At 49.5% G+C, this 24,716-nt stretch overlaps 1 protein-coding gene across 3 annotated transcripts in view; it reads left to right on the top strand.

The window, feature by feature from the left end:
• The window catches only part of ACSF3 (acyl-CoA synthetase family member 3), a 44,490-nt gene that overhangs the window by 4,842 nt on the left and 14,932 nt on the right, over positions 1-24,716 (top strand). For 2 of the 3 annotated variants that reach the window (XM_027513790.1, XM_027513789.1), the window contains exons 2-6: positions 1,676-2,372; positions 3,503-3,658; positions 6,177-6,331; positions 7,173-7,318; positions 11,223-11,335. In XM_027513790.1, the coding sequence (XP_027369591.1) occupies positions 1,704-2,372; positions 3,503-3,658; positions 6,177-6,331; positions 7,173-7,318; positions 11,223-11,335 (1,239 nt within the window). In that variant the 5' untranslated portion in view covers positions 1,676-1,703. Of the gene's footprint in view, positions 1-1,675; positions 2,373-2,410; positions 2,766-3,502; positions 3,659-6,176; positions 6,332-7,172; positions 7,319-11,222; positions 11,336-24,716 lie in introns of those variants that run through there. The other variant, XM_027513791.1, reaches the window with a different exon arrangement.

Here is a 24,716-nt window from a genome sequence, read left to right as displayed (position 1 = left end):
TGTAATCTTTTTTTAAATGAAAAACAGAGGGCAAAACTGTTTGGTGTGGTATAACAAACACAACATATTCTCTTTCCCCTGGAGCAAGTTAGTGACAGAGAAAGTGAGGCTTGTCAGGAACAGGATGCCTGAATCCAGGGCAGGGAGGAGGGGGCTGGGGTGGGGGGCAAGCCACCAAGCCGTGGGTGAGGGTCCACCTGCTCATTTTAGCCTCTGACATTCAGAAGAGCCCTCTGGGGTGCCTGCGCCTGTCCTCTGTCCCTCGAGCACGGAGAGATGCTTCCCCCCACAGTGCAGCCAGGATCAGGCCATTTCCTTGTGCTCTCGTGGGCAAGTAGGATGTGGGGCCTGGCGTGGTGGCTGATGGGGAACGATGGCTGGGGGTGAAAGGCTCTGGCTGGACTCTGGGCTCTGATTTAGGAGCAGGCCGACTTGGAATTTTCTCATGGGTGAGATAGGGTTACCAAAGATTGCCCTGTTTACTGAACAAGGCAGTTGAAGATGAAAACACATCATGATATATTAAGTGTAGTATCGCTGTCAAATAACACTTGTTAAAAAACCTTTAGGAGGACTTCCTTCGTGGTCCAGTGGCTAAGACTCCACTCCCAGTGCAGGAGGCCTGGGTTCAATCCCTGATCAGGGAACTAGATCCTACATGCTGCAACTAACACCCACTGCAGCCAATTAAATAGATATTTTTAAAAATCCTTTGGGAACAACTCGGAAAGCTGGTCTACCCATCATCTCCTAGTCAGGGGCGCTGCTCTGGCCAAGAGCACTGAGGTGGAGCAGAGGTGGGCCTTGAGACAGGGCAGGCAGTGGTCTGTGGACCTCGCAGGCTGCCCTGGTGCTTGGAGGGCACCATCTTCAGTGGTACCGGGTGGCAGGCGGGTTCCTGACTGCTCCAGTTGCGGGGAGGTGTGGAGAGGGTGTGCCCTGGTCCCTGGCCACCCAGGGTGGGTGGGGTCCTAGGGCAGGGCTCAGAGTCCGGCTGGCCCTTCCCCAGGCTTCGTCCTCTCAAGCAGTCTGATGAATTCCAGGTGCGTGTGGCGGGTCACGGCCCTCCTTCTGGCTGTGCTGCTTGTTGTTTTGTCATCAGGTTGTGGGGGAGAAGGAGAGAGTTCTCTTCTAGCTTAAAGAACAGATGCACAGACTGTGAGCATGCTGCCTCTGAGGGTCTGCTCTGCTTTAGACAAGTTCCTGGGTGACCTCAGCGGGGTGAGTGTCTGGAGCAGAAGTGAGCCCTGTGTCTGTATCCGGCTCGCTGGAGCGTCCAGGCCCCTGCTGAGGGCGAGGGGGCACAGTTTGGGGGCTGGGGTGGGGGTTAAGGCACCAACCCCACACAGCTAGAAATCCAGGTAACCTCACAGTCAGCCCTCCTGTGCATCCCCAGTCTCCATGTTCATGTTGTGGAAGGACGTAAGTAGTTGAGTTCTGTTTCTCCTTGACTTACCTAGTTTAATTCATTGTTTTAGAATCTTGTGTTTTTAAAATCCTTAACATAATGAGATTAAATAAAAAGCCATTTAAGTTCCAAAGGCATGCATCGAGAGGGCGTTAGTGTTTCCTGTCTTGGGACTACCCCCGACTGGAGGTGAGGCCGCCTCTCCTGGCCACCATGGGAGTCAGGCCAGGGCAGGCTGTGACCTCAGTGCCTTCTTTTCCCGCCCAGGTACCACCAGCTGGCGTCTGCTGCCGCAATGCCATCGCCATACGTGGGGATGGCCCTCCGGCGCCTAGCCTGGGCCGTGGCTTCCTGCCGGCTGGCCCCCTGGACACGTGGAGCAAGTGGCCCCCTGCACTCGGCCCCGGCCGCACGCTCGGACTGCAGTGCCCCGGTCTTCATCCGCGCCCCAGCCTTCGGGGACAGGCTCGCCCTCATTGACCAGCACGGCCGCCACACGTATAAGGACCTCTACTTGCGCAGCCTCCGCCTATCCCGGGAGATCTGCCAGCTCCGCGCGTGTGCCGATGGGGACCTCCGGGAGGAGCGGGTCTCCCTCCTGTGCTCCAACGACGTCTCCTTTGTGGTGGCACAGTGGGCCGCGTGGATGAGCGGCGGCGTGGCCGTCCCCCTCTACAGGAAGCACCCCCGGGCCCAGCTGGAGTACTTCATCCAGGACTCGCGCAGCTCCGTGGTCCTTGCCGGCCCGGAGCACGTGGAGCTTCTAAGCCCGGTGGCCCAGAAGCTCGGAGTCCCGCTCCTGCCTCTCCCGCCCACAGTCTACCATGGGGTGGCCGAGGACCCTGAAGAGGGCCTGGTGCTGGAGCGGAACTGGAGAGACCGGGGTGCCATGATCATCTACACCAGTGGGACCACGGGGAGGCCCAAGGGCGTCCTGAGCACCCACGACAACATCAGGGCCGTGGTGAGTGACCTGGCCACCACCTTCGAGAGGGGTGAGCTGGGTCCCTGTGGTCAGTCCCTGCAACAGCCATGGCCGGACAAGTGACTTCCTGGTAGCCTTCTCTTCACAGGCCCATGACAGCTCTCATCATCACCCCCACCCTGCTGGAAGCACCCAGAAATGTAGGGCCAGGGCCGTGGGACCACCAGCCCCACTGGCCGTGTAGGGGCGCTGTGCCAAGGTGCCAGGGTTATGGGCCCCCCCAGGCTCCTCCAGCACAGGATGGGCCACTGTACGTGGGGGAAGGTTTTCAAAGAAACCAGCTGCAAGTGAGTACCAGGACGGTGCCCTCAGCACCTGGAAGCGCAGCTTCTTTGGGAAGCAAGAGAGCAGGAGGTGCGTGCCACGGCTCAGGTATTACTCTGCATACTCAGTTACCATCTTTGTAAAGCTTCGCAGCTGCTTTATTCATCTGTAGTTTATACTCTTCTTGCTTCCAAAAAGTATATGCGTGTACAGCAGGAGTGGGAAACAGAAGTTCAGACCCACCAGAGGGAGGCCAGAGATCTGGCTAATTCAGTCCGTAAGTCAGCGTGAACCGAGTCGGGCTGGCTGCAGGCCAAGCGAGATTATAGACTGTCTCTGTCCCCCAGGAGAGGCCATCTCTGGGCCAGTATTTCTGGGGGGTGGCAGTCACCGTGGCACACGTGAGGACAGGCTCGGCAGTGACTCAGGAGTTTTTGGTGGAGCTGGGGAGAAAGAGGTGCTGGAATCAGCAGGGTCAGACTGGCAGCTGGATTCAAGCCTGGGCTTGAATCTACAAGAAGCACATGTAGATTCTCTGACCGCCTTGGGGGAGAGCTGCCCAGAGTCTGCAGAGGCCTTGAAACCCCAAATCTAAGGTCCTTTTAAACTGGCTGAAACCCCTGACTGCATGCAGCCCTGCTCTCCAACAGAAGGGCTGGAGTCTGGACAGACAGCCCCAGGTCATTTCATTATCAGCTCCCCGGGATGCGCCAAGGGCAGGCCAGCCGGTCTCCCCATCCCCCGCCCGCCCCTCCCCTCCCCCTCCCCCTGCCACCCTCTCCCCCTCCCCACCTTGGCTAGGGAGGCCAGCCCTCCTGCCCTGAGGCTGTGCTGTCGTCCTGCAGGTGACGGGGCTGGTCCACAAGTGGGCCTGGACAAAGGACGACGTGATCCTCCATGTCCTCCCGCTGCACCACGTCCACGGCGTGGTCAACAAGCTGCTGTGCCCACTCTGGGTAGGGGCCACCTGTGTGATGCTGCCCGAGTTCAGTGCTCAGTTGGTAAGTTGGGGATGAGCTCTCAGTGTTGCTGGCTGGGCCCCTATGGACCCGGCACCTCCTGGGGGCGCGCAGGCACCCAACGGGGAGTTTCCTGTTGTTGTTGGAGCCAGGGATCCCGAGTCAGGGCTTCAGGCAGTACAAGTTATTCTGTCAGTTCTGGAAGTCCACGTCCAGAAGGGTCTCACGGAGCTGGGGTCCAGGTGTCCCAGGCCTGATTCTGTCTAGAGGCCTCAGCAGGATCTGCTCCCGCCTCTCCCAGATGGGGAGGCACCTGCATCACTCGAGCCTCCGCTTCTGTGTCCTCGTGGCCGCCATCCCTTCTGTGGTCAGACCTCCCGCTGCCCCCCTCCCATAAGAACCATGTGGTTGCATCGGGCCCACCCAGCGTCTGGTCCCCGTGCTGTCGTCTAGCGTGTCTCGCCATCCCTTCTGCTTCTAGAGGTGTGATGCCAAACTGTCTCCCGGAGTGGCGGTAGTGTCCACGTTCTCACCAACACTGCACGAGGCCTCCAGCCCCCCATTCTCACCAGCATCGTTATCTCACTGTGGTTTAAGTTTGCATTTCCCTGATGACCGAGGAGAGTGAGCATTTTCTCGTGGTCTTATTTGCATTTGTGTATCTTCTTTGGTGAGCTGTCTATTCAGATGTTTTGCCCTGACTAAAGTCAGGTTGTTTGACTTAAGTTTGTTTATTCTGGATGCTAGTTCCTCATCACACAGATGGTTTGCAGGTATTCTCTCCCATTTTGACTTGTCTTCTCATTTTTTTAATGACATCTTTTGAAGCACACATGCTTTTAATTTTTTTGATGAAATTCATTTTATCAGTTTTTTTCGTTTCTTAGATCATGTTTTTGCTGCCATACCTAAGAAATCTTCGCCTAACCAGAAGTCATGAAGATTTTCTCCTATGTTTTTTCCTTCAAGTTTTATGGTTTTAGCTGATACGTTTAGGTCTCTGACCCACTTTGGATTAATTCTTAGGTATGGTGAGAAATGGGTCTAGAATTCCTCTTTTTGGACGTGGATATTCAGTTGTCTCTGCACTGTTGGTTGGAAAGATTGTCCTACTGGAGTGATCTGGTGCCCCTGTCACAGATCAATTGGCCATCATCGTGGCAATTGTTTCTGGAGTCTCGTCTGCTCCAGTGGTCTGTGTATCTGACCTTACACCGGCGTCACATGCTGTTGAATGTAGCGCTCTGGAGTCAGTTTGGGGGCATCCTCCACTTTCCTCCCTCCTCTTCACATTTGTTTTGACTCCTCTGAGTCCTCTACCTTTTCCTGTAAATTGTAGGGTCAGCCTGTTGATTTCTGCAAAACAGAGTGTGCTGGGGTTTGGGGAGAACTGCGGTCTTAGCAACACTGGGTCTTCCCATCCGTGGATGTGGACGCATCTCTACTGACCGAGCGCTCTGCCTCTCCTGACGCGTCATATTATGTCATCTCGGCCTACACGTGGTGACACTCTTCTTTTTCCTCTTATCTCCTGTGTGTATTTCTGTTTGGATCATTTCCATTGACTTGTGCCTGACTTCTGTCTTTTCTCTGCTGTGTCTAGTCTGTTAAGTGTTTGCAGTGAATTCCTAGTTTCGTGTAATGTACTTTCCAGCTTGTAATGGTTCTCTTATATTTCTACTTCTCTGAGGAAATCCTTGATCATCCCCCAATTCGTTCATCTTCTCCAAATTTCTGAACCTAAGAATTTATACTCCTTGCCATAATTTCAACATGTGTATTCTGAGGCTCTGCTCCTGTTGACTTTTCTTTTTTTCATACAGGCTTTATAATGGGGCAGGGTTGTCTGTAAAAGAACCATACAGTTTTCTCCCTACAGAGGCACGCCTTTCCTGTGGAGTAGCTCAGGTGAGGAACTAGTTACTAGCATCTGATTAGGAACCGGGGCGGGGACTGCCTGTGGGGGAGGCTATCTGTGTGGGGTGTGCTGAACCCCTGTCCCGCCCTGACCACGTGCTGGTGCAGTGGCTCCATGGAGATGAGGGTGAGCACACGCGAGCACTTTGTCAGCGTGAGCTGAAAAACTCGAAGCCTCTCTATATTAAAATAAGAAACATCTGTTAAAGAGAGTAAAATACAAAATTGACGTGACTTCTTCGGATACAACAGCACCACTCTCTGCCCCCGTCGTGCGTGGTCTGTGCTGTGCTCCAGCCTGCATGGCCCCTTGCCCAGCTGCATCCACGCCCATCTGCATGGCTGGAAAAGTCTGAGGTGCCACCTCTCCCCTGATGGTGGATCTGAGGCCAGTCCCTGAGTCAGGACCCATCCCCTCCCCCCACCATCCTCTTCCTCCTCAGACCAGACACCAGGGTCCCCTGCACAGTGACTCCACGAGGGCCAGGAGCGTCTGTCACCCTGTGAAAGTGAGACCCTCTGACACTTGAGAGAAGGGGGTCCTCTGCTGAGAGCACTATTCCTGGAACTGAAGGCCCACACACCTGTTTGTGCAGATGTGTCTTCTAGTCTTTTTGCTGTCTGCGTCCTCTTCTCTTTTTAGGTTTGGGAGAAGTTCTTAAGTTCTGAAGCTCCCCAGATTAATGTATTTATGGCAGTGCCTACCATCTACAGCAAGTTGATGGATTATTATGACAAGCATTTTACCCAGCCTCATGTCCAGGATTTTGTGCGTGCAGTTTGTGAAGAAAAAATCAGGTCAGTGAGTATAGTCCACCTTCCCATCTGGAAAGTCCCAAAGATCAGCAAATGTAACTCACTTTTAGTGAGTCAGTTCTACTAAGTTTAGGAAGCACTGTGCTCTTTGTACTTTAAAATGTGTCTCTACGTCTCTCTCAACACACCTGTATTCCCAGCACAGCTGCCTGGGTTCTGCATCCATGTGTCTGTTCTGTCTCTGGGTCCCTCTGTCCATCTATCTCTGTCTGCCCACCCATCTTCCAGTGGAGCCTGAAGGATGAGGGTGAGAATGTCCTATCTGAGCCCACATCTGCAGGCTCTCAGCAGCCCCCCAACGCCCACGCAGACACCCTTCCTAATGGACATGCTAGCTCTTTGGCCCCTTTGGTGGCGCGTTTGGTCTCCATGTACCCACGAGTCTGCAGACCATGGCAACTCTCCGTTTGTAGTTGCTCGGTTCACCTGAGAGTGCAGGTACGGAAGTGACTAGTTTGGCAGGTCTTTACAGGTCTGTGCAATGAAAGATGCACAGACATGTGCAACGAGAGCCCGAACAGCCATGAACTTCTCCCCCTCTGTGCATCTGATTCCTGGTCCTTACGAGGAGCTCAGGAAGTGTTTCCTGGAGAGAGTTCCCAACTGCCCAAGATGAATATCTGATCTGGGCCTCTGCTCCTGTTTAACCGCTCTCTGCTCCTCTTCTGTAAGATGCTTGGTGGAACTGGAGCCCTCTGTGAGGGTGCCGCCCTCCCACGAGGCACTGCTCTGGGGCCCCCAGGACAAGGATGGCGTGCTTGTCACTGTGCTGAAGCAGCTGTGTGCTCCTGAGAGACTGAGGTGCCTGTGTTGTGCTGGGCAGGTTGATGGTCTCGGGCTCTGCTGCGCTGCCCCTGCCGGTGCTGGAGAAATGGAAGGGCATCACCGGCCACACTCTGCTGGAGAGGTACGGGATGACGGAGATTGGCATGGCCCTGTCCAACCCCCTGACCGCAGCTCGCCTGCCAGGTATGAGCAGCGCCCGCAAGCTGTGTCCTCTCTCTGCTCTGGGTCCTCGGGTGAACCAGTCTATAGGTGATGCTGCCCTGTTGGGTTAGGGGAGCCTTCCCAGGTGACCCTGGATTCCACGTGACCCGGAAGCCATGTGCTTGGTAGATCACCTCCAGGCTGGGTGCTGCTTCCTCCAGACCAGGTCACCTGTGGCCCAGAGCCTCCCATCCAGGCGCCCTGAGCCACACAAGGGCAATGACAACAGAGGAGATGGCGGGTGTGGGGGGCAAGGGAGGAAGGGCCCCAACCTGTGCTTGGTGACCTGCGTGCCTCTGGATGGCCTGCTGCTCTGGGAGGCCTCCTGCCCTTTGGTCTTCCTGTCCCTCCTTCTCTAGGGCATTCCACACAAACAGCCTTGAGGTCTTGGATCCCTGAGAGGGAACCTGAGGGCAGAGTCCAAGGCCTGAGACGTGAGCCTGTTGTGTTCTGGGCTCTTTTCCAGCCCTCGTGGTCTGTCTCCTCCAGTTTTTCCAAAACACAAGAGGAGTCTCAGAAATAAATCTAAGGTGATTCTGCTCCTGTACTTCTGTCTGTCCATTCACTTGTCTTGCATGGACAGTAAAAGGCACCCTTCTTGGGGGGTGGTCTGTGAGTTCTCAGTATGCCCATCACTGTCAGGTAGACGACTCTGAGTCACCTCAAGAGCCTCCCCATTTTGTGGTCAGCACCCTGGCCAGCGAGCAGGTCCCTGGTTGCACTCCCTGTAGCTGTGCGTCTCCTGGACCGTCACACAGACTCAGCCTCTGGACCTGCCTCTGGAGTCTGTCTTCTCTCACGTGGCAGGACGAGTCTGAGACATCCTGTGCCAAGCATCATCGATGGTGTGCATGGGCTGCCTTTTGCTAACCTGTCCACCACCGATGGATACTGGATTGTGTCCAGTCTTGGACAGTTACTAGTCAGGCTGTTGTGAAGGTTTGTGTGCAGGCTGCTGTGTGAACATGTCCTTACATCTCGTGGGCAGATGCCTCAGAATGCAACTGCTAGGTGACGAGGTGGGTGTGAACTGTGCACAGAACAGTCCCGAAGCAGAGCTGATCTTACCCCCAACAGATGAGGACCCTGAGGCTTGAGCAGGTGTTCATGCTCTGTTGCCACCAAAGACAGACGGGTCTGGGGTAGGGGGCCAAGAGGTGGGCAGGGAATCTCCTGGTCAAGACCAAGAGCAAGCTCAGGGTGGGAGCTGGGACCAGGGCCAGGACAGGATTCAGCAGCACAGGGCCACCTGGGGGTCTGCGGGAAGGTGTGGAACATGCTTGGGGTGGAGGCAGAGGCCGGGGACGGAGGGACCTGCGCCAGCGCCCTCCTAGGGTGAGGCCCCGGGGGTGACCTGGACACGCACTGACAGGAGGCTGCCAGCACTTACTGGGCCCGGCCGAAGAGGCACCCCAGGACCCAGTGCAGTGCGGCTTCCCACCCCAGAAACCAGGAGGGGCCATAAGACAAAGTCACCCGGACACAGCTGACACCCATTCTAAAGGGTAGCGGAAGGACGGAGTGACCCTGACCACAGCCAGCATGCTCCTTGGTGGACACGAAAAGTCCATGCAGTGTGAGAGGGGCTATGCCTCCATGTTGTGGGAGGGGCCATGTCCCCGCTCTGTGAGAGGGGTGGTCACACCGTGTGGGAGGGCTTACGCCTCATGCTGTGGGCGGGGCTGTGTCATGCAGTGCTGGAGAGGTCACATTCCGTGCTGTGGGAGGGGCCGCATCCAAACAGTGTGGGAGGAGTCATGTCCCATAGTATGAGAGGGGCTGCTTTACGCCCTGTGGGCGGGCCCACGTCCGCGCAGTGGGGAAGGGCTTTGTCACGCAGTGTGGGAGGCTTCGTCACACAGTATTGAAGGGGCTGCGTCACACACTGTGGGCAGGCCGGTCATGTTCACGGCATGTGGGAGGGGCTACGTCAACATCGTGTGGGACAGGTTTCTTTCTGGGCTGACAGAAAGTTCTGGAACTAGATAGAGGTGCTGCTTGCACAAAGTTGTGAATGTGCTAAATGCCACTGAGTTCTATGCCTTATACTAAATAACTGCATCATATATAGATTTTGCTTCCGTTTTAAAAACCTTTGGGAGCAAAAGAGGAGGAGGCCCCTAGAACCTTAAAAGACAGGCTGAAATGAACAAGACATCACCATCTAGCAAACTGAGACCTGGTCACAGACTCTCCCAAGAGTGTGGATTCCAGAATACTGGGCAGCTCATGGAATTTGCCAACTGGGTTTCCTGGGGGTTTTTCAGTTCAGTTCAATCGCTCAATCGTGTCCGACTATTTGCGACCCCATGGACTGCAGCACGCCAGGCCTCCCTGTCTATCACCAACTCCCGGAGTCCACCCAAACCCATGTCTGTTGAGTCAGTGGTGCCATCCAACCATCTCATCCTCTATCGTCCCCTTCTCCTCCCGCCTTCAGTCTTTCCCAGGATCAGGGTCTTTTCAAATGAGTCAGCTCTTAGCATCAGTTGGCCAAAGTATTGGAGTTTCAGCTTCAACATCAGTCCTTCCAATGAACACCCAGGACTGATCTCCTTTAGGATGGACTGGTTGGATCTCCTTGCAGTCCAAGGGACTCTCAAGAGTCTTCTCCAAAACCACAGTTCAAAAGCATCAATTCTTCGGCCCTCAGCTTTCTTTATAGTCCAACTCTCACATCCATACATGACCACTGGAAAAACCATAGCCTTGACTAGACGGACCTTTGTTGACAAAGTAATGTCTCTGCTTTTCAATATGCTGTCTAGGTTGGACAGCATAACTTTCCTTCCTAACTTTCCTTCCAAGGAGTAAGCATCTTTTAATTTCATGACTGCAGTCACCATCTGCAGTGATTTTGGAGCCCAGAAAAATAAAGTCTGACACTGTTTCCACTGTTTCCCCATCTATTTGCCATGAAGTGGGTTTTTATCCTGTGACAAATATTAAAATAAAGGGCCTGAAACCTTGAAGTGAAGGCTCAGACACCAGGCCTCTGGCCCTAGAGGCTCTGTCCCGCCTTAGCTGTTCATTACAGTGTCATCACGGCCACCACCTGCCCTCACTTTTGCAGGTTCAAAAGTTGATTGTAACTATGTGGAGGGATGCCCTGAGCAAACTACAGGCATCTAATAAGTGAGCCAGGATGCTAGCTGCATCACCCCTGCTGTGAGGATGCCCACTGCCCTGCCCCACACCCGTTCCTCTCTTGCCCCTTCACCAGACAAATTACAGTCACCTAGGCTCTGACTCGGAGAAGGCAATGGCACCCCACTCCAGTACTCTTGCCTGGAAAATCCCATGGACAGAGGAGCCTGGTGGGCTGCAGTCCATGGGGTCGCTAAGAGTCAGACATGACTGAGCGACTTCACTTTCACTTTTCACTTTTATGCATTGGAGAGGGAAATGGCAACCCACTCCAGTGTTCTTGCCTGGAGAATCCCAGGGATGGGGTAGCCTGGTGGGCTGCAGTCTATGGGGTTGCACAGAGTCGGACACCACTGAAGCAACTTAGCAGCAGCAGCAGCAGCAGCAGGCCCTGACTACCCAGACAGGTGCTCCAGTGAAGCAGACGTGCCCTGCATCCAGCTCTGGGTGCTGGGCGACCACCAAGGTGACCTAAAGACCTGGGGCATTTGGGGCCCCAGCTGCTGCTCTGTGGTCCCACCTAAGGCTCTGCTCTTGGCTGCTGGTGCTTTGCCCCTCGGTGTGCACCTGACCCTAGGTGGGATCCCCCTGTCTGTGCACGAGGCGGTCCGCGGGTCTCCCCCCACCCCACCCTGGTGTGCCCACATGACGTCAGGCAGCTCCCAGCACCTCCACGTGCAGGCACTCTCCAGAATCCTACTGACCGCCTCTGTTCCTCGTGCCTCCCCACCCTTTGCAGGCTCTGTGGGGACCCCGCTGCCCGGCGTTGAGGTGCGCATTGTGTCGGAAAACCCACAGAAGGACAGCTCCCCCTACCTTATCCACGCAGAAGGAAGTGAGGAGAATACCAAGGTGAGTCTGTTCGCACTGGTGGCACATGGGCATTGCACAGCCATTACCACCCAGCAGGCCGGTGGCAGAGGTGAAGTCCCCACTGCACGGGGCAGCCCCCGGACCACAGCAGTGCTAGTGGGCCTTGACTCCGGGCACTGCTGGTGTTTAGGGCACCGCCCACCATGCAGACAGTGCAGAGCAGGGTGAAGCCAGGCTTCTCCCCAGCTCCTTCCTCTGAGCCGTGTTGAGGGGGGTCAGGAGGGCCTCAGCTAGGACAGCCCGAGCTGACGGTGAGACCGGCCCCCCAGCCTAACAGTCACCCTTTTGGACAAATTCACTGGAAATGGAGATTCCTGCTTGGGAAGCCACTGTCTATTGTCTGTTTTTCTAAGATCTGGAGGTGAAGGGAAGCAAGGACTGTGGTCTCATTTCAGTGAGGACTGTCACAGCCACAGGCCTGCTGGTCACAAGTGATCAGGGTCACAGAAGAGGTCGGGATTGGTGGGAAGTGGAATTTTTAAGAGATGGTTTTATCTACAGCAGCTCTTTATACTGTGGACTTCTGTTAAAGCTGAAAGTAGCAGTGTTTCCTCATTTCAGCGTTTTTTTCCTTCCTGCCCGTACTCTAGCATCACCCACCACGCCCCCCACCCCACCCCTCACCTGTGCCTGGAGGGGTCCTGGCATCCCTGCCCTTGTGGACCTCGATCTCATCATGGGAGATGGCAGCATCCAGGAGATGGTTGTTGAATGTCTGAGATCGAGCCCGTGAGGGGAACTTGGGTCGTTTTTACTGTAACTTTATGAAAAATGACATCAATGCTGTGGTCTGGGCATGGGTTGGAAAAGAATTTTCAGACAAAAGGCAGAATGAGAGGAGAATGGAGTTTATTAAGATGGGAGACAGTGAGCTGACACCTTTCGTAGGCTAGTAGCCAGTTTTTACAGCCTCAAGACAAAGCTCCTGCTGGAAGAGTGGCATTAGGTGATTGGTTAGGGTGCTATAAGGTGGGTATTTTTAGCTAATGTGAGGTCAGGGAGCTGCTGGTTTAGATCCTGGGGGCTCACGGCAATGGTTGCTATGGGACTCGGTTGTTCTGGAGATGACCTTGGTATAGGGCTCCACAGTCAAGAAGTATGTGTTCCTTTAACTCAAGAACCTCTCACCTGGGTTGCTTTTGCTGGGCATGTGCCCTCTTGGCCTCTCCTCCCAGGCATGATGGGCCTCTAGACCAGCCTTGCTCATGTCCACAGTGTGTGGGCAGATTTCAGGGTGGCCTAGAGGTCCCCAGTCCTGGTCATCACTCCCTGACCAAACTCTGCCTGGGCTCTAGCGTCAGCCCAGCTGCAGGGCCACACTCACATCCACAGGATCCTTTTTTGGCTCTTGGCCTGTTCCCTGAGGTTCCCTCTGCCTCCTCATGGACTCCTGCCCACACCCGAGTCACCTGCCCCAGCGTCCAGCCCTCCCTGCAGTATCGGGGCAGCTTCCCCCCATACCCTTCTCCCCGCACCACCCCTCCAGATGCTCAGCTCGCCCCCATTTTTGGTGTTTTTCCAGGGACCCCACACTGGAGGAGGTCTCCCCAGCAGAGGAACAGTGTAGATAGCTGGGCCCATAGGCATCAGCAGCACAGACAGCATGGGGGCCCTTGCACCACCCTCCTCCGGGTGCCTGAGCACCTTTCTGCGAGATGTCTCGGGACCTGCTGGAGAGAACACGGGGTGGGGAGCAGGTCCCTTCTCAGTCACAGCCAAGCCTAATGACTTCGTGCCTGTGGGGCGAGCAGCCCGCCCCCTCCGCCAGCTCCTGCTCCAGCCTGTAGGGCCTTCCTCACTGAAACATGCTCAGAATAGGAGGCTCTGAAGTGGCAGCCCGGGCCCTGAGCACCTTGACAGTCAGAGAAGGAAATGAGTGGTCCACAGGGGTGGGGCTCCAGGGCCCTGGGGACAGTAAGGGTGAGGAAGCTTGGGACTTGGAGCTCTAGGCGGCGTGCTCTGGAGCATTTCCAGTTCAGTCGAAGGGCCCGTGGGAATGGAGCTGTCTGGATGGCTCACCAACAGGTCTTTTGCCCCCTCGGCCACGCGCCGCACCCCCCCCCCCCGATGCTTGTGCTCACGAGAGGGGTGGCAGTGCCCCCACTCCAAGGCTGGGCTGGTCTCTGGATACTTCTCACCGCCCTGCCCCTGTAGGGACCCTGTAGAGAGAATAAAGCGAGTCTCCACACGGGGGCAAAACCTGCATGGAGCCTCCGCCCAGCTCCCCGTGCTTAGTGGGACAGAGTGGCAGGGTGAGGCCCAGAGGCACGGCACCTGGGCTCAGGCCTTGCTGGGGGAGCTGGGCGCAGGTACTGTGCACTGCTGGCGGCGGTAGAGGAGGACGCGGGCTCCCAGGTGCACACCTGGTCTGAACACGTTGCTGAAAAGTACTGGTTATGTCCCTGACCTGGGGCTCGCAGCAAAACCCTCCAGCTCTCATCTGATGGATGCCCACACACACAGTCCAGACAGGAGGGACTGTAATGTTCAGAAGTCAGGGGGCCTACTGGTGATGTGGTTCAGGGGTTTTGTTAACATCTAATTGGAAATCACTTCAAACTTAACGGAAATTTGCAAAAATACCTGAGTCAGGAAAGCCCGCTGGCCTGTGCCCAGTGCACCTGTCCTTCTCCACGCATGCGGGCTCACCCTCCTGATGGTGGCCCCAAGTGGGCGTCCACTCCTGCCGGTCCTTGGCTCACTGCCTGCACACCCCGCCACCCCACCTCCGTGCAGTGACACCATGTGGTGACTTCCCCCTGTGCAGGCTCATCAGGGGTCTTATTTTGTCCATATGGAGGTCCAGTTGTTCATATGCTATTTGCTGAGAAGACTACTCTTTCTTGTTTGTAAAGTATATACCTATTTGAATATATGTGTTGTTTAGTTGCTCAGTCCTGACTCTCTTGCACCCCAAGGGTAGCCTGCCAGGCTCCTCTGTCCATCTCCTCTGGGATTTCCCAGGCAAGAATACTAGAGTGGGCTGCCATTTCCTTCTCTAGCCGATCTTCCACACCCAGGGACCGAACCCACGACTCCAGCATTCCAGACGAATTCTTTACTGCTGAGACCCCAGATATATTTTCTTCCACTGTATGTGTATCTGTTCTTCTGCAGTATCACAGTCTTGACCACTGTGACTTTATAGTAAACCTCAAAATTGTAGTGTTAATCTAGCAACTTTTATTCTTATTCAAAGGTTTTTTGGCTGTTCTAGTTCTTTTGCTTGCCCATACCATTTTAGAAATAGTTTGCCTATATCTACAAAAAATCCTTTTGGGAGCTTGTTGAAAATTGCATTCAACTATATATCAGTTTGGGGAGAGCTGACATCTCTACTCTGAGGATTCTTTCAATCTGTAAACCTGGTACACCTCCCCATTTAGTTCTGCTTTGGCAGGGGTTGTGTGAGTGAGATCTTCAGCATGCTGCTGCTGTACATGTTCTGTTAGATTCATACCTGAATATTTCCTCCTTTCTCCATCTCTTACTCCTTTTTCTCTTTTTCAATGATTGTAAGTAAGGTCAGAATTTTTTTGGTTTTTGTTTCTAATTTATCACTAGTATATAGAAATACGGTTGATTCAAGCTATTCACTTTGTATCTTGGTAAATTCATTTTTTAACTTTCAGTTCAGTCGCTTAGTTGTGTCTGACTCTTTGCGACCCCATGAACTGCAGCATGCCAGGCCTTCCTGTCCATCACCAACTCCTGGAGTTTACTCACACTCATGTCCATTGAGTTGGTGATGCCATCCAACCATCTCATCCTCTGTCCTCCCCTTCTCCTCCCACCTTCAATCTTTCCCAGCACTGTGGTCTTTTCCAGTGAGTCAGTTCTTAGCATCACGTGGCCAAAGTATTGGAGTTTCAGCTTCAGCATCAGTCCTTTCAATGAATATTCAGGACTGATTTCCCTTAGGATAGACCGGTTGGATCTCCTTGCAGTCCAAGGGAGTCTCAAGAGTCTTCTCTAACGCCACAGTTCAAAAGTATCAATTCTTTGGTGCTCAGTTTTCTTTATGGTCTAACTCTCACATCCACACATGACTACTGGAAAAACCATAGCTTTGACTAGATGGACCTTTGTTGGCAAAGTAATGTCTCTACTTTTTAATATGTTGTCTTGTTTGGTCATAGCTTTTCTTCCAAGGAGCAAGCGTCTTTTAATTTCATGGCTACAGTCACCATCTGCAGTGATTTGGGAGCCCAAAAAAATAAAGTCTGTCACTGTTTCCATTGTTTCCCCATCTATTTGCCACGAAGTGATGGAACCATATGCCATTGATCTTAGTTTTCTGAATGCTGAGTTTTAAGCCAACTTTTTCACTCTCTGCTTTCACTTTTATCAAGAGGCTCTTTGATTCTTCTTCTCTTTCTGCCATAAGGGTGGTGTCATCTGCATATCTGAGGTTATTGACATTTCTCCGAGCAGTCTTAATTCCAGCTTGTGCTTCACCCAATCCAGTGTTTCTCATGATGTACTCTGAATATAAGTTAAATAAGCAGTGTGACAATATACAGGCTTAATGTACTCCTTTCCCGATTAGGAACCAGTCTGTTTTTCCATATCCAGTTCCAACTCTTGCCTCTTGACCCGCATACAGCTTTCTCAGGATACAGGTCAGGTGGTCTGGTATTCCCATCTCTTTAAGAATTTTCCACAGTTTGTTGTGATCCACACAGGCAAAGGCTTTGGCATAGTCAATAAAGCAGAAATAGATGTTTTTCTGGAAATCTCTTGCTTTTTTGATGACCCAATAGATGTTGGCAATTTAATCTCTGGTTCCTCTGCCTTTTCTAAATCCAGCTTGAACATCTGGAAGTTCATGGTTCATGCATTGTTGAAACCTGGCTTGGAGAATTTTGAGGACTACTTTGCTAGTGTGTGAGATGAGTGCAATTGTGTAGTAGTTGGAGCATTCTTTGGCATTGCCTTTCTTTGGGATTGGAATGAAAACTGACCATTTCCAGTCCTATGGCCACTGCTGAGTTCTCCAAATTTGTTGGCATGTTGAGTGCAGCACTTTCACAGCATCATCTTTCAGGATTTGAAATAGCTCAACTGGAATTCCATCACCTCCACTAGCTTTGTTCGTAGTGATGCTTCCTAAGGCCCACTTGACTTCACATTCCAGGATGTCTGGCTCTAGGTGAGTGATAACACCATCGTGATTATCTGGGTCATGAAGATCTTTTTTGTATAGTTCTACGTATTCTTGCCACCTCTTCTTAATATCTTCTGCTTCTGTTAGGTCCGTACCATTTCTGTCCTTTATTATGCCCATCTTTGCATGAAGTATTCCCTTGGTATCTCTGATTTTCTTGAAGAGATCTCTAGTCTTTCCTACTCTATTGTTTTCCTCTATTTCTTTGCATTGATCACTTAGGAAGGCTTTCTTTCTCTCCTTGCTATTCTTTGGAACTCTGCATTCAATTGGGTATGTCTTTTCTTTTCTCCTTTGCCTTTTGCTTCTCTTATTTTCACACCTATTTGTAAGGCCTCCTCAGACAACCATTTTGCCTTTTTTGCATTTCTTTTTCTTGGGGATAGTCTTGATCACTGCCTCCTGTACAATGTCATGAACCTCCATCCATAGTTCTTCAGGCACTCAGTCAGTCAGATCTAATCCCTTGAATCTATTTCTCACTTCCATTATATAATTGTAAGGGATTTGATTTAGGTCATACCTGAATGGTCTAGTGATTTTCCCTACTCTTTTCAATTTAAGTCTGAATTTGGCAATAAGGAGTTCATGATCTGAGCCACAGTGAGCTCCCGGTCTTGTTTTTGCTGACCGTATAAAGCTTCTCCATCTTTGGCTGCAAAGAATATAATCAGTCTGATTTTTGTGTTGCCCATCTGGTGATGTCCATGTGAAGTCTTCTCTGGTGTTGTTGGAAGAGGGTATTTGCTATGACCACTGTGTTGCGTTCTCTTGGCAAAACTCTATTAGCCTTTGCCCTGCTTCATTCTGTACTCCAAGGCCAAAAATGCTTGTTACTCCAGGTATTTCTTGACTTCCTACTTTTTAGCTTTAGGACTTTTTAAAAATTATTTTTCCTTGAGGTTTTCTATATACGCAGTCGCAAATAGAACAAATTTGTTTCTTTTACAATCTGTATCCCTCATTTCTTTTTCTTTACTTATTGCCCTGACTAGGATTTCCCGTATGATGTCAAATAGGAGTAGTAAGAGTGAATGTCCTTATCTTATTTCCGATCTTATGGGGAAGGTATTAGGTCTTTCACTGGAAGCATGACAGTAGCTAGACTTTCTGTAGATCCCATTCCGTTTTTTATATGCTGAGAGTTTTTTCTCATGAATGGATATTTTCAAATGTCTTTTCTGCATTAATTTCTTCTTCCTTATTTGGCTGCTAATATGATGGATTATGGCCTTCCCTAGTGGCTCAGATAGTAAAGAATCTGCCTGCAATGCAGAAAACCCGAGTTCGATCCCTGCGTTGGGAAGATCCCCTCAAGAATGGAATGACAGCCCACGCCAGTATTCTTGCCTGGAGAATCCCCTGGACAGAGGAGCTTGGCAGGCTGCAGTCCACGGGATCAGACACAACTGAGCAACTAACTCACATGGTGATTGCACTGAATGATTTTTCTTTTTTTAACATTTACTTATTTATTTGGCTGTATTGGGTCTTAGTTGTGGTACTCGGAATCTTGGTTGCCTCATGCGACAGTCTCTCACTGTGCTGCACGGGCTCTGGCTGCGACCCCATGAACTGTAGCCCGCATGTGGCACCTTAGTTCCCCAACCAGGGGTCAAACCCTTGTCCCTTGCATTGCCCAGTGGATTCTTAACCAGTGAAGTCCCTGCATGATTTTTCTAATATTGAACCAGCCTTGCATTTCCAGGACACACCCACTTGGTTATGGTGTATCATTCTTTCTATATAGTATTGGATTTGCTTTACTGACATTTGTTGAGGATTTTTGCATCTGTATTCGTGACGGATTTTAGTCTGTAGTTTTCTTAGACTTTTTTTGTCTTGCATATGAAGGTAATGCTGGCATCATACAATTAGTTGGGAGGTGTTCCCTCTTTTATTTTCTAGAGAAGATTGCATATAATTGGTGTTACGTATTTTATAGAATTTCTACCTAACCATCAGGCCTAGTGGTTTCTTTTTTTTATTTTTGGAAGGTTTTAACTATGAATATAGTTTCTCTAATAGTTATAGACGATTCAGATCATCTGTTACATTTGGGGTGAGTTTTGGTAGATTGTGGTTTTTGAGAAATTGAATACTTTATGCATGGCGTTTTTCACAGTATTCCTTTATTGACCTTTTAATGTCTGCTTAGTATAAAGTGATACCCTTCTCACAACACATATTGATAATTTGTCTATTTATTTTTTTCTTTGTTATTCTTGCTAGAATTTTATCCATTAAAAAAAAATTTTTTTTTAAATTCACTTCAGAATTCCTTGATTTTTCTCTATTTCTTTTCTCTTTTCAATTTTAATTGGTTTCAGTTTTTATCTATATTGTTTCTTCTACTTGCTTTTGGCTTACTTTTCTCTTTTTCTTTTTTCTTAAAGTAAAACATTAGGTTATTGATTTGAGACTCCCTTTTTTCTAATATATGCATTTAATGATATGAACTTCCCTTTAAGCGTTGCTTTAGCTTTGGTGGTTTAGTTGCTAAGTCATGTCGGACTCTTGGAACCCCATGAACTGTAGCTCACCAGGCTCCTCTGTCCATGGAATTTTCCAGGCAAGAATGCTGGAATGGGTTGCCATTTTCTTCTCCAAGAGATCTTCCCAACCCAGGGATCAAACCCATGACTCCTGCATTGCAGGTGAATACCACTGAGCCACCAAGGAAACCTTACCTCTGAAATTTTGATACATTGTATTTTAATTTTCATTATATTCAAAATATTTTCTATATTCAAAATATTTTCTAATTTCTCTTAAAACTTTTTCTTTGATTGATGGATAAGTTAGAAGTATGTTGTTTATTTTCCAAGTTTTAAAATTTTTTCTTTTATTGATTTCTAATTTAATTCCACCGCAGTCAGAAATGAAGGAAATGGCAACCCACTCCAGTACTCTTGCCTGGAAAATCCCATGGACGGGGGAGCCTGGTAGGCTACAGCCCTGGGGTCTTGAAGAGTCGGACTCGACTGAGTGACTTCACTTTCATTTTTCACTTTCATGCGTTGGAGAAGGAAGTGGCAACCCATTCCAGTGTTCTTGCCTGGAGAATCCCGGGGACAGAGGGGCCTAGTGGGCTGCTGTCTATGGGGTCACACAGAGTCGGACACAACTGAAGCGACTTAGCAGCAGCAGCAGTCAGAAAACATACTCAGTATTATTTCCGTTTTTATAAATTTGTTGAGATGTGTTTTATGACTCAGAATGTGGTCTTTCTTGGTGACTGTTCTGGTGCGCTTGAACAGTGTGTATTCTGCTGATTTTGGTTGGGGTGTAAATGTCCCTTAGATGAAAACGGTTGATGATGGTGTTCAGGTCTCTCTCGTATCTGTGCTGGTTTTCTGCCTACGAGTTCTAGTACCACATGAGGAGTGTTGAATTCGCCAGCCAGAATTGTTTGTCTGTTTCTCCTGTCAGTCGTGCGCAGCTTGTGGGATTTTAGTTCCCTGACCATGGATTGAACACAGGCCCGCAGGAGTGAGAGTACAGAACCCCAGCCCCTGGACCCCCAGGGAATTCCCTATCGGTCTTTTGTTTTGTGGACTTTGAAAGTCTGATGCTTGGTGAATACACATTTATAATTGCTCTGCCTTGTTGGTGAATTGACTTTTATCATCATGTAAGGCCTTCTTCAATAAACAATGCAAAGAAATAGAGGAAAACAATAAAATGGGAAAGACTAGAGGCTCTTCAAGAAAACTGGAGATACCAAGGGAACATTTCATGCAAGGATGGGAATAATAAAGGATAGAAATGGTATGGACCTAAAAGAAGCAGAAGAGATTAAGAAGAGGTGGCAAGAATACACAGAAGAACTATACAAAAAAAGGTCTTAATGACCTGGATAACCACGATGGTGTGGTCACTTACCTAGAGCCAGACATCCTGGAATGTGAAGTCAGTAGACCTCAGGAAGCATTTTTACAAACAAAGCTAGTGGAGGTGATGGAATTCCACCTGAACTATTTAAAATCCTAAAAGATGATGCTGTTAAAAGTGCTGTGCTCAATATGTCAGCAAATTTGGAAAACTCAGCAGTGGCCACAGGACTGGAAAATGTCAGTTTTCATTCTAATCCAAAGAAGAAGCAGTGCCAAAGAATGTTTAAACTGCTGTCCAATTGCACTCATTTCACATGCTAGTAAGGTAATGCTCAGAATCCTTCCAGTTAGGCTTAAGCAGTACATGAACTGAGAATTTCCGGGTGTACGAGCTGGGTTTAGAAAAGGCAGAAGAACCAGAGATCAAATTGTCAACATTTGTTGGATCACAGAGAAGGCAAGAGAATTGTACAAAAACATCTACTTCTGCTTACTGACTACACAAAAGCTTTTGACTGTGTGGATCACAGCAAACTGTGAAAATTTTTTAAAGAGATAGGAATACCAGACCACCTTACCTGTCTCCTGAGAAACCTATATGTGGGTCAAGAAGCAACAGTTAGAACCAGACCTGGAACAACTGACTGGTTCAAAATTGGGAAAGGAATACGACAAGGCTGTATGCTGTCACCCTGCTTATTTAACTTATATACAGAGTACATCATATTAAATCCCGGGCTGGATGAATCATAAGCTGGAATCAAGATTTCTGGGAGAAATATCAACAATCTCATATAAGCATATGATACAACTCTAATGGCAGAAAGTGAAGAGGAACTAAAGAGCCTCTTGATGAGGGTGAAAGAGGGAAGTGAAAAGGCTGGCTTAAAACTCAACATTCAAAAACTGAGGTCGTGGCATCTGATTCCATCACTTCATGGCAAATATAAGGGGGAAAAGTGGAAGCAGGGACAGATTTTCTTTCCTTGGGCTCCAAAATCACTGCAGATGGTGATTGCAGCCATGAAATTCAAAGACGCTTGCTCCTTGGAAGGAAAGCTGTGACAAACCTAGACAGAGTATTAAAAAGCAGAAACATCACTTTGCTGACAAAGGTCCATTTAGTCAAAGCTATGATTTTTCCAGCAGTCACGTATGGATGTGAGAGGTGGGCCATAAAGAAGGCTGAGCACTGAAGAATTGATGCTTTCAAATTGTGGTGCTGGAGAAGACTCTTGAGAGTCCCTTGGACTGTAAGAAGATCAAACCAGTCAATCCTAAGGGAAATCAATCCTGAAGATTCACTGGAAGGACTAACGCTAAAGCTAAAGCTCTAATGCATTGGCCACATGATGCGAAGAGTCTAATTATTGGAAAAGACCCTGATGCTGGGAAAGATTGAAGGCAAAAGGAGAAGGGAGCAGCAGAAGATGAGATGGTTAGATATTACCACTGACTTAATGGACATGAATTTGAGCAAACTCCAGGAGATAGTGGAGGACAGAGGAGCCTGGCATTCTGCAGTCCACGGGGTTGCAAGAGTTGGACACGACTTAGTGACTGAACAACCATGAAGCTGCTGGTAACATTCTGCTGTTAAATTTATTTTGTTTGTATTAATATAGACTCTTCCTGATCTATGGCTTGGTTTCTTCTGATTGATGTTTGCATGGCATATATTGTTCTATCCCTTTGCTCCTAACCTGCCATGTAACTGTATTTGAAGTGAGTTTCTTATAGATAGCACGTGTGTGTTAGTCGCTCAGTCATGTCCGACTCTTTGCGACCCCATAGACTGTAACCTTCCAGGCTCCTTTGTCCATGGAATTCTCCAGGCAAGAATACTGGAGAGGGTTGCCATGCCCTCCTCCAAGGGATCTTCCCGACCCAGGGATTGAACCAGATTCTCCCGCATTGCAGGCAGATTGTTTACCTTCTGAGCCACCAAGGAAGCCCTGTAGATAGCACATAGTTGGATCATGTATGTTTTTTAATCTAATTTGAAGTTTGTCTTCTAATTGTTATATTTAGAGCGCCATGTACATTTAATGTGACTGTTGATATGTTTGAATTTAAACCTCTCATTTGTTATTTGCTTACGGTTCTGGCCCTCAGTTTCTCATTGCTTGGCTTTCATCCAACTGCCCTGTTTGGGGTCATTTTTTTAGTATTCCATTTTAATTTGTCTGCTGAGTTTTTGAACATACATCTTGCAGTTTTTAGTAATTGGTCTAAGGATTACAAAATACATGGTTCACGGTTTGAGATCTACTTAGACTCAACATTGTGACACTTCCAGCAGGACACAGAACTCCTACTACTGCAAAGAAAAGGTAATCATCGCTCATGTCAGTGCTGAGGCTGACAAGGACCCACATGATGGGCGTAGGGACCCCTCGTGGGATATGCAGAAGGCAGAGAGACTGGGCTCAGCCCTGAAAAGAGCGTCAGCAAGAGGGGGTGACAGCCAAGGAGCAGTGGGGGTCACTGGATGGAAGTTTACTAAGAGGAAACCTCATGGGTCAGGGGGATCCTGGCTAAACAGGATCCTAACAGGATTTGTACTGAAGGCTGGCTGGGTGGGTGGTCAGCCATCACCAGCGAGGTGGCAGAGGACGAGGAACCGGACAGATAGGAGGGTGAGCAGATATCCGAGTGGAGGGGCCTCTCACTAAACTGACTTAGCTGAGTTCTTGCTAAAACTGGCTTTCATAGGAAGTACACTTTAGCTCAGTTTGTAAAGAATCTGCCTGCAATGCAGTTTGATTCCTGGGTCAGGAAGATCTGCTGGAAAAGGGTTAGGCTACCCACTCCAGTATTCTTGGGCTTCCCTTGTGGTTCAGCTAGTAAAGAATCCACCTGCAATGCAGGAGACCTGGGTTTGATCCCTGGATTGGGAAGACCCCCTGGAGAAGGGAAAGGCTACCCATTCCAGTATTCTGCCCTGGAGAATTCCATGGACTGTATAGTCCATGGAGTCGCAAAGAGTCGGACACGACTGAGCGACTTTCACTTTCACTTTCACCCTGATGGGCCCAGGAGAGGTTTAGGAGGCTGACTGCAGTTGAATGGAGCAGTGGGTCTTTGTCATACCACATGGGTCACTGTGCCTTCTCCCTTTTAGGTTATCGTTGTCATACATAATGGTGCCGTGTATGGCAAGCTTCCTTAGACAGTGGTACAATTTTTGCATTCAGTGGTCAAAAATTCACAATGAAAAGAAGAGTCGGTTTTATTCAACCAAATATTTACCAATTCTGTTGCTTTTCCTTTACTTCTGATCTCCCAGGTTCAATCTGACTCAGGAATTTTGTAGTAACTTTTCTAGGTCAGATCTGCTGATAAAAGATTCTTTTCTTTCTTCATCTAAGACTGTCTTTTCTTTATCTTCATTCTTGAAAGTTCACTGGATTTGGAATTCTGGGTTGTCAATTATTTCAATGCCTAAAACATGTTATTCTGTTTTGTTTTTTCTGGTCTCCACTGTTTCTGCAGAGAAGTCAGTAGTTGTTTGAATGCCTCAAAGTTATGCCCTGATATCAAGAGTTTTGTCTTTCTTTTTAGTTTTCAGTGATTGGATTATATGTCTTGGCTTGTATTTCTTTGGGTTTATTTGGGGCTCATGGAGCTTCTTGAGTCTTGAATCTTGAGCTTCTTGAATACATTTATGTATTTCACCAAACTTGAGGGATTTTAAGCCAAATTTTATCAAATATCTTTGTGTCCCTAGCTTTTCCTCTTCTGGGAATTTGATATCATGACTGTTAGCCCTTGTGATACTGGTCTTGGCTTCTCATTACTGGTTTATTTTTTCCGGTAGTTTTTCTCCTATTCAAGTTGAGTAATATCTATTGCTGTTTCTTCAGGTTCTACGATTCTCTCCTTTGTGCTCTCCATTTTGCTACTTAGCCCATTCAGCATGTTAGTCACTTCAGTTCAGTCGCTCAGTCGTGTCCGACTATTTGCGACCCCAAGAATCACAGCATGCCAGGCCTCCCTGTCCATCACCAACTCCTGGAGTTCACTCAAACTCATGTCCATCGAGTCGGTGATGCCATCCAGCCATCTTATCTTCTGTCGTCCCCTTCTCCTCCTGCCCCCAAGCCCTCCAAGCATCAGGGTCTTTTCCAATGAGTCAACTCTTCGCATAAGGTGGCCAAAGTATTGGAGTTTCAGCTTCAGCATCTGTCCTTCCAATGAACACCCAGGACTGATCTCCTTTAAGATGGGCTGATTGGATCTCCTTGCAGTCCAAGGGGCTCTCAAGAGTCTTCTCCAACACCACAGTTCAAAAGCATCAATTCTTCAGTGCTCAGCTTTCTTCACAGTCCAACTCTCATATCCATACATGACCACT

The sequence above is a fragment of the Bos indicus x Bos taurus genome, chromosome 18, assembly GCF_003369695.1.
Source record: "Bos indicus x Bos taurus breed Angus x Brahman F1 hybrid chromosome 18, Bos_hybrid_MaternalHap_v2.0, whole genome shotgun sequence".
NCBI classification, from domain to species: Eukaryota; Metazoa; Chordata; class Mammalia; order Artiodactyla; family Bovidae; genus Bos; species Bos indicus x Bos taurus.
Note: the sequence above shows the minus strand (reverse complement) of the source record. Positions and strands in the feature narration are given on the sequence as shown.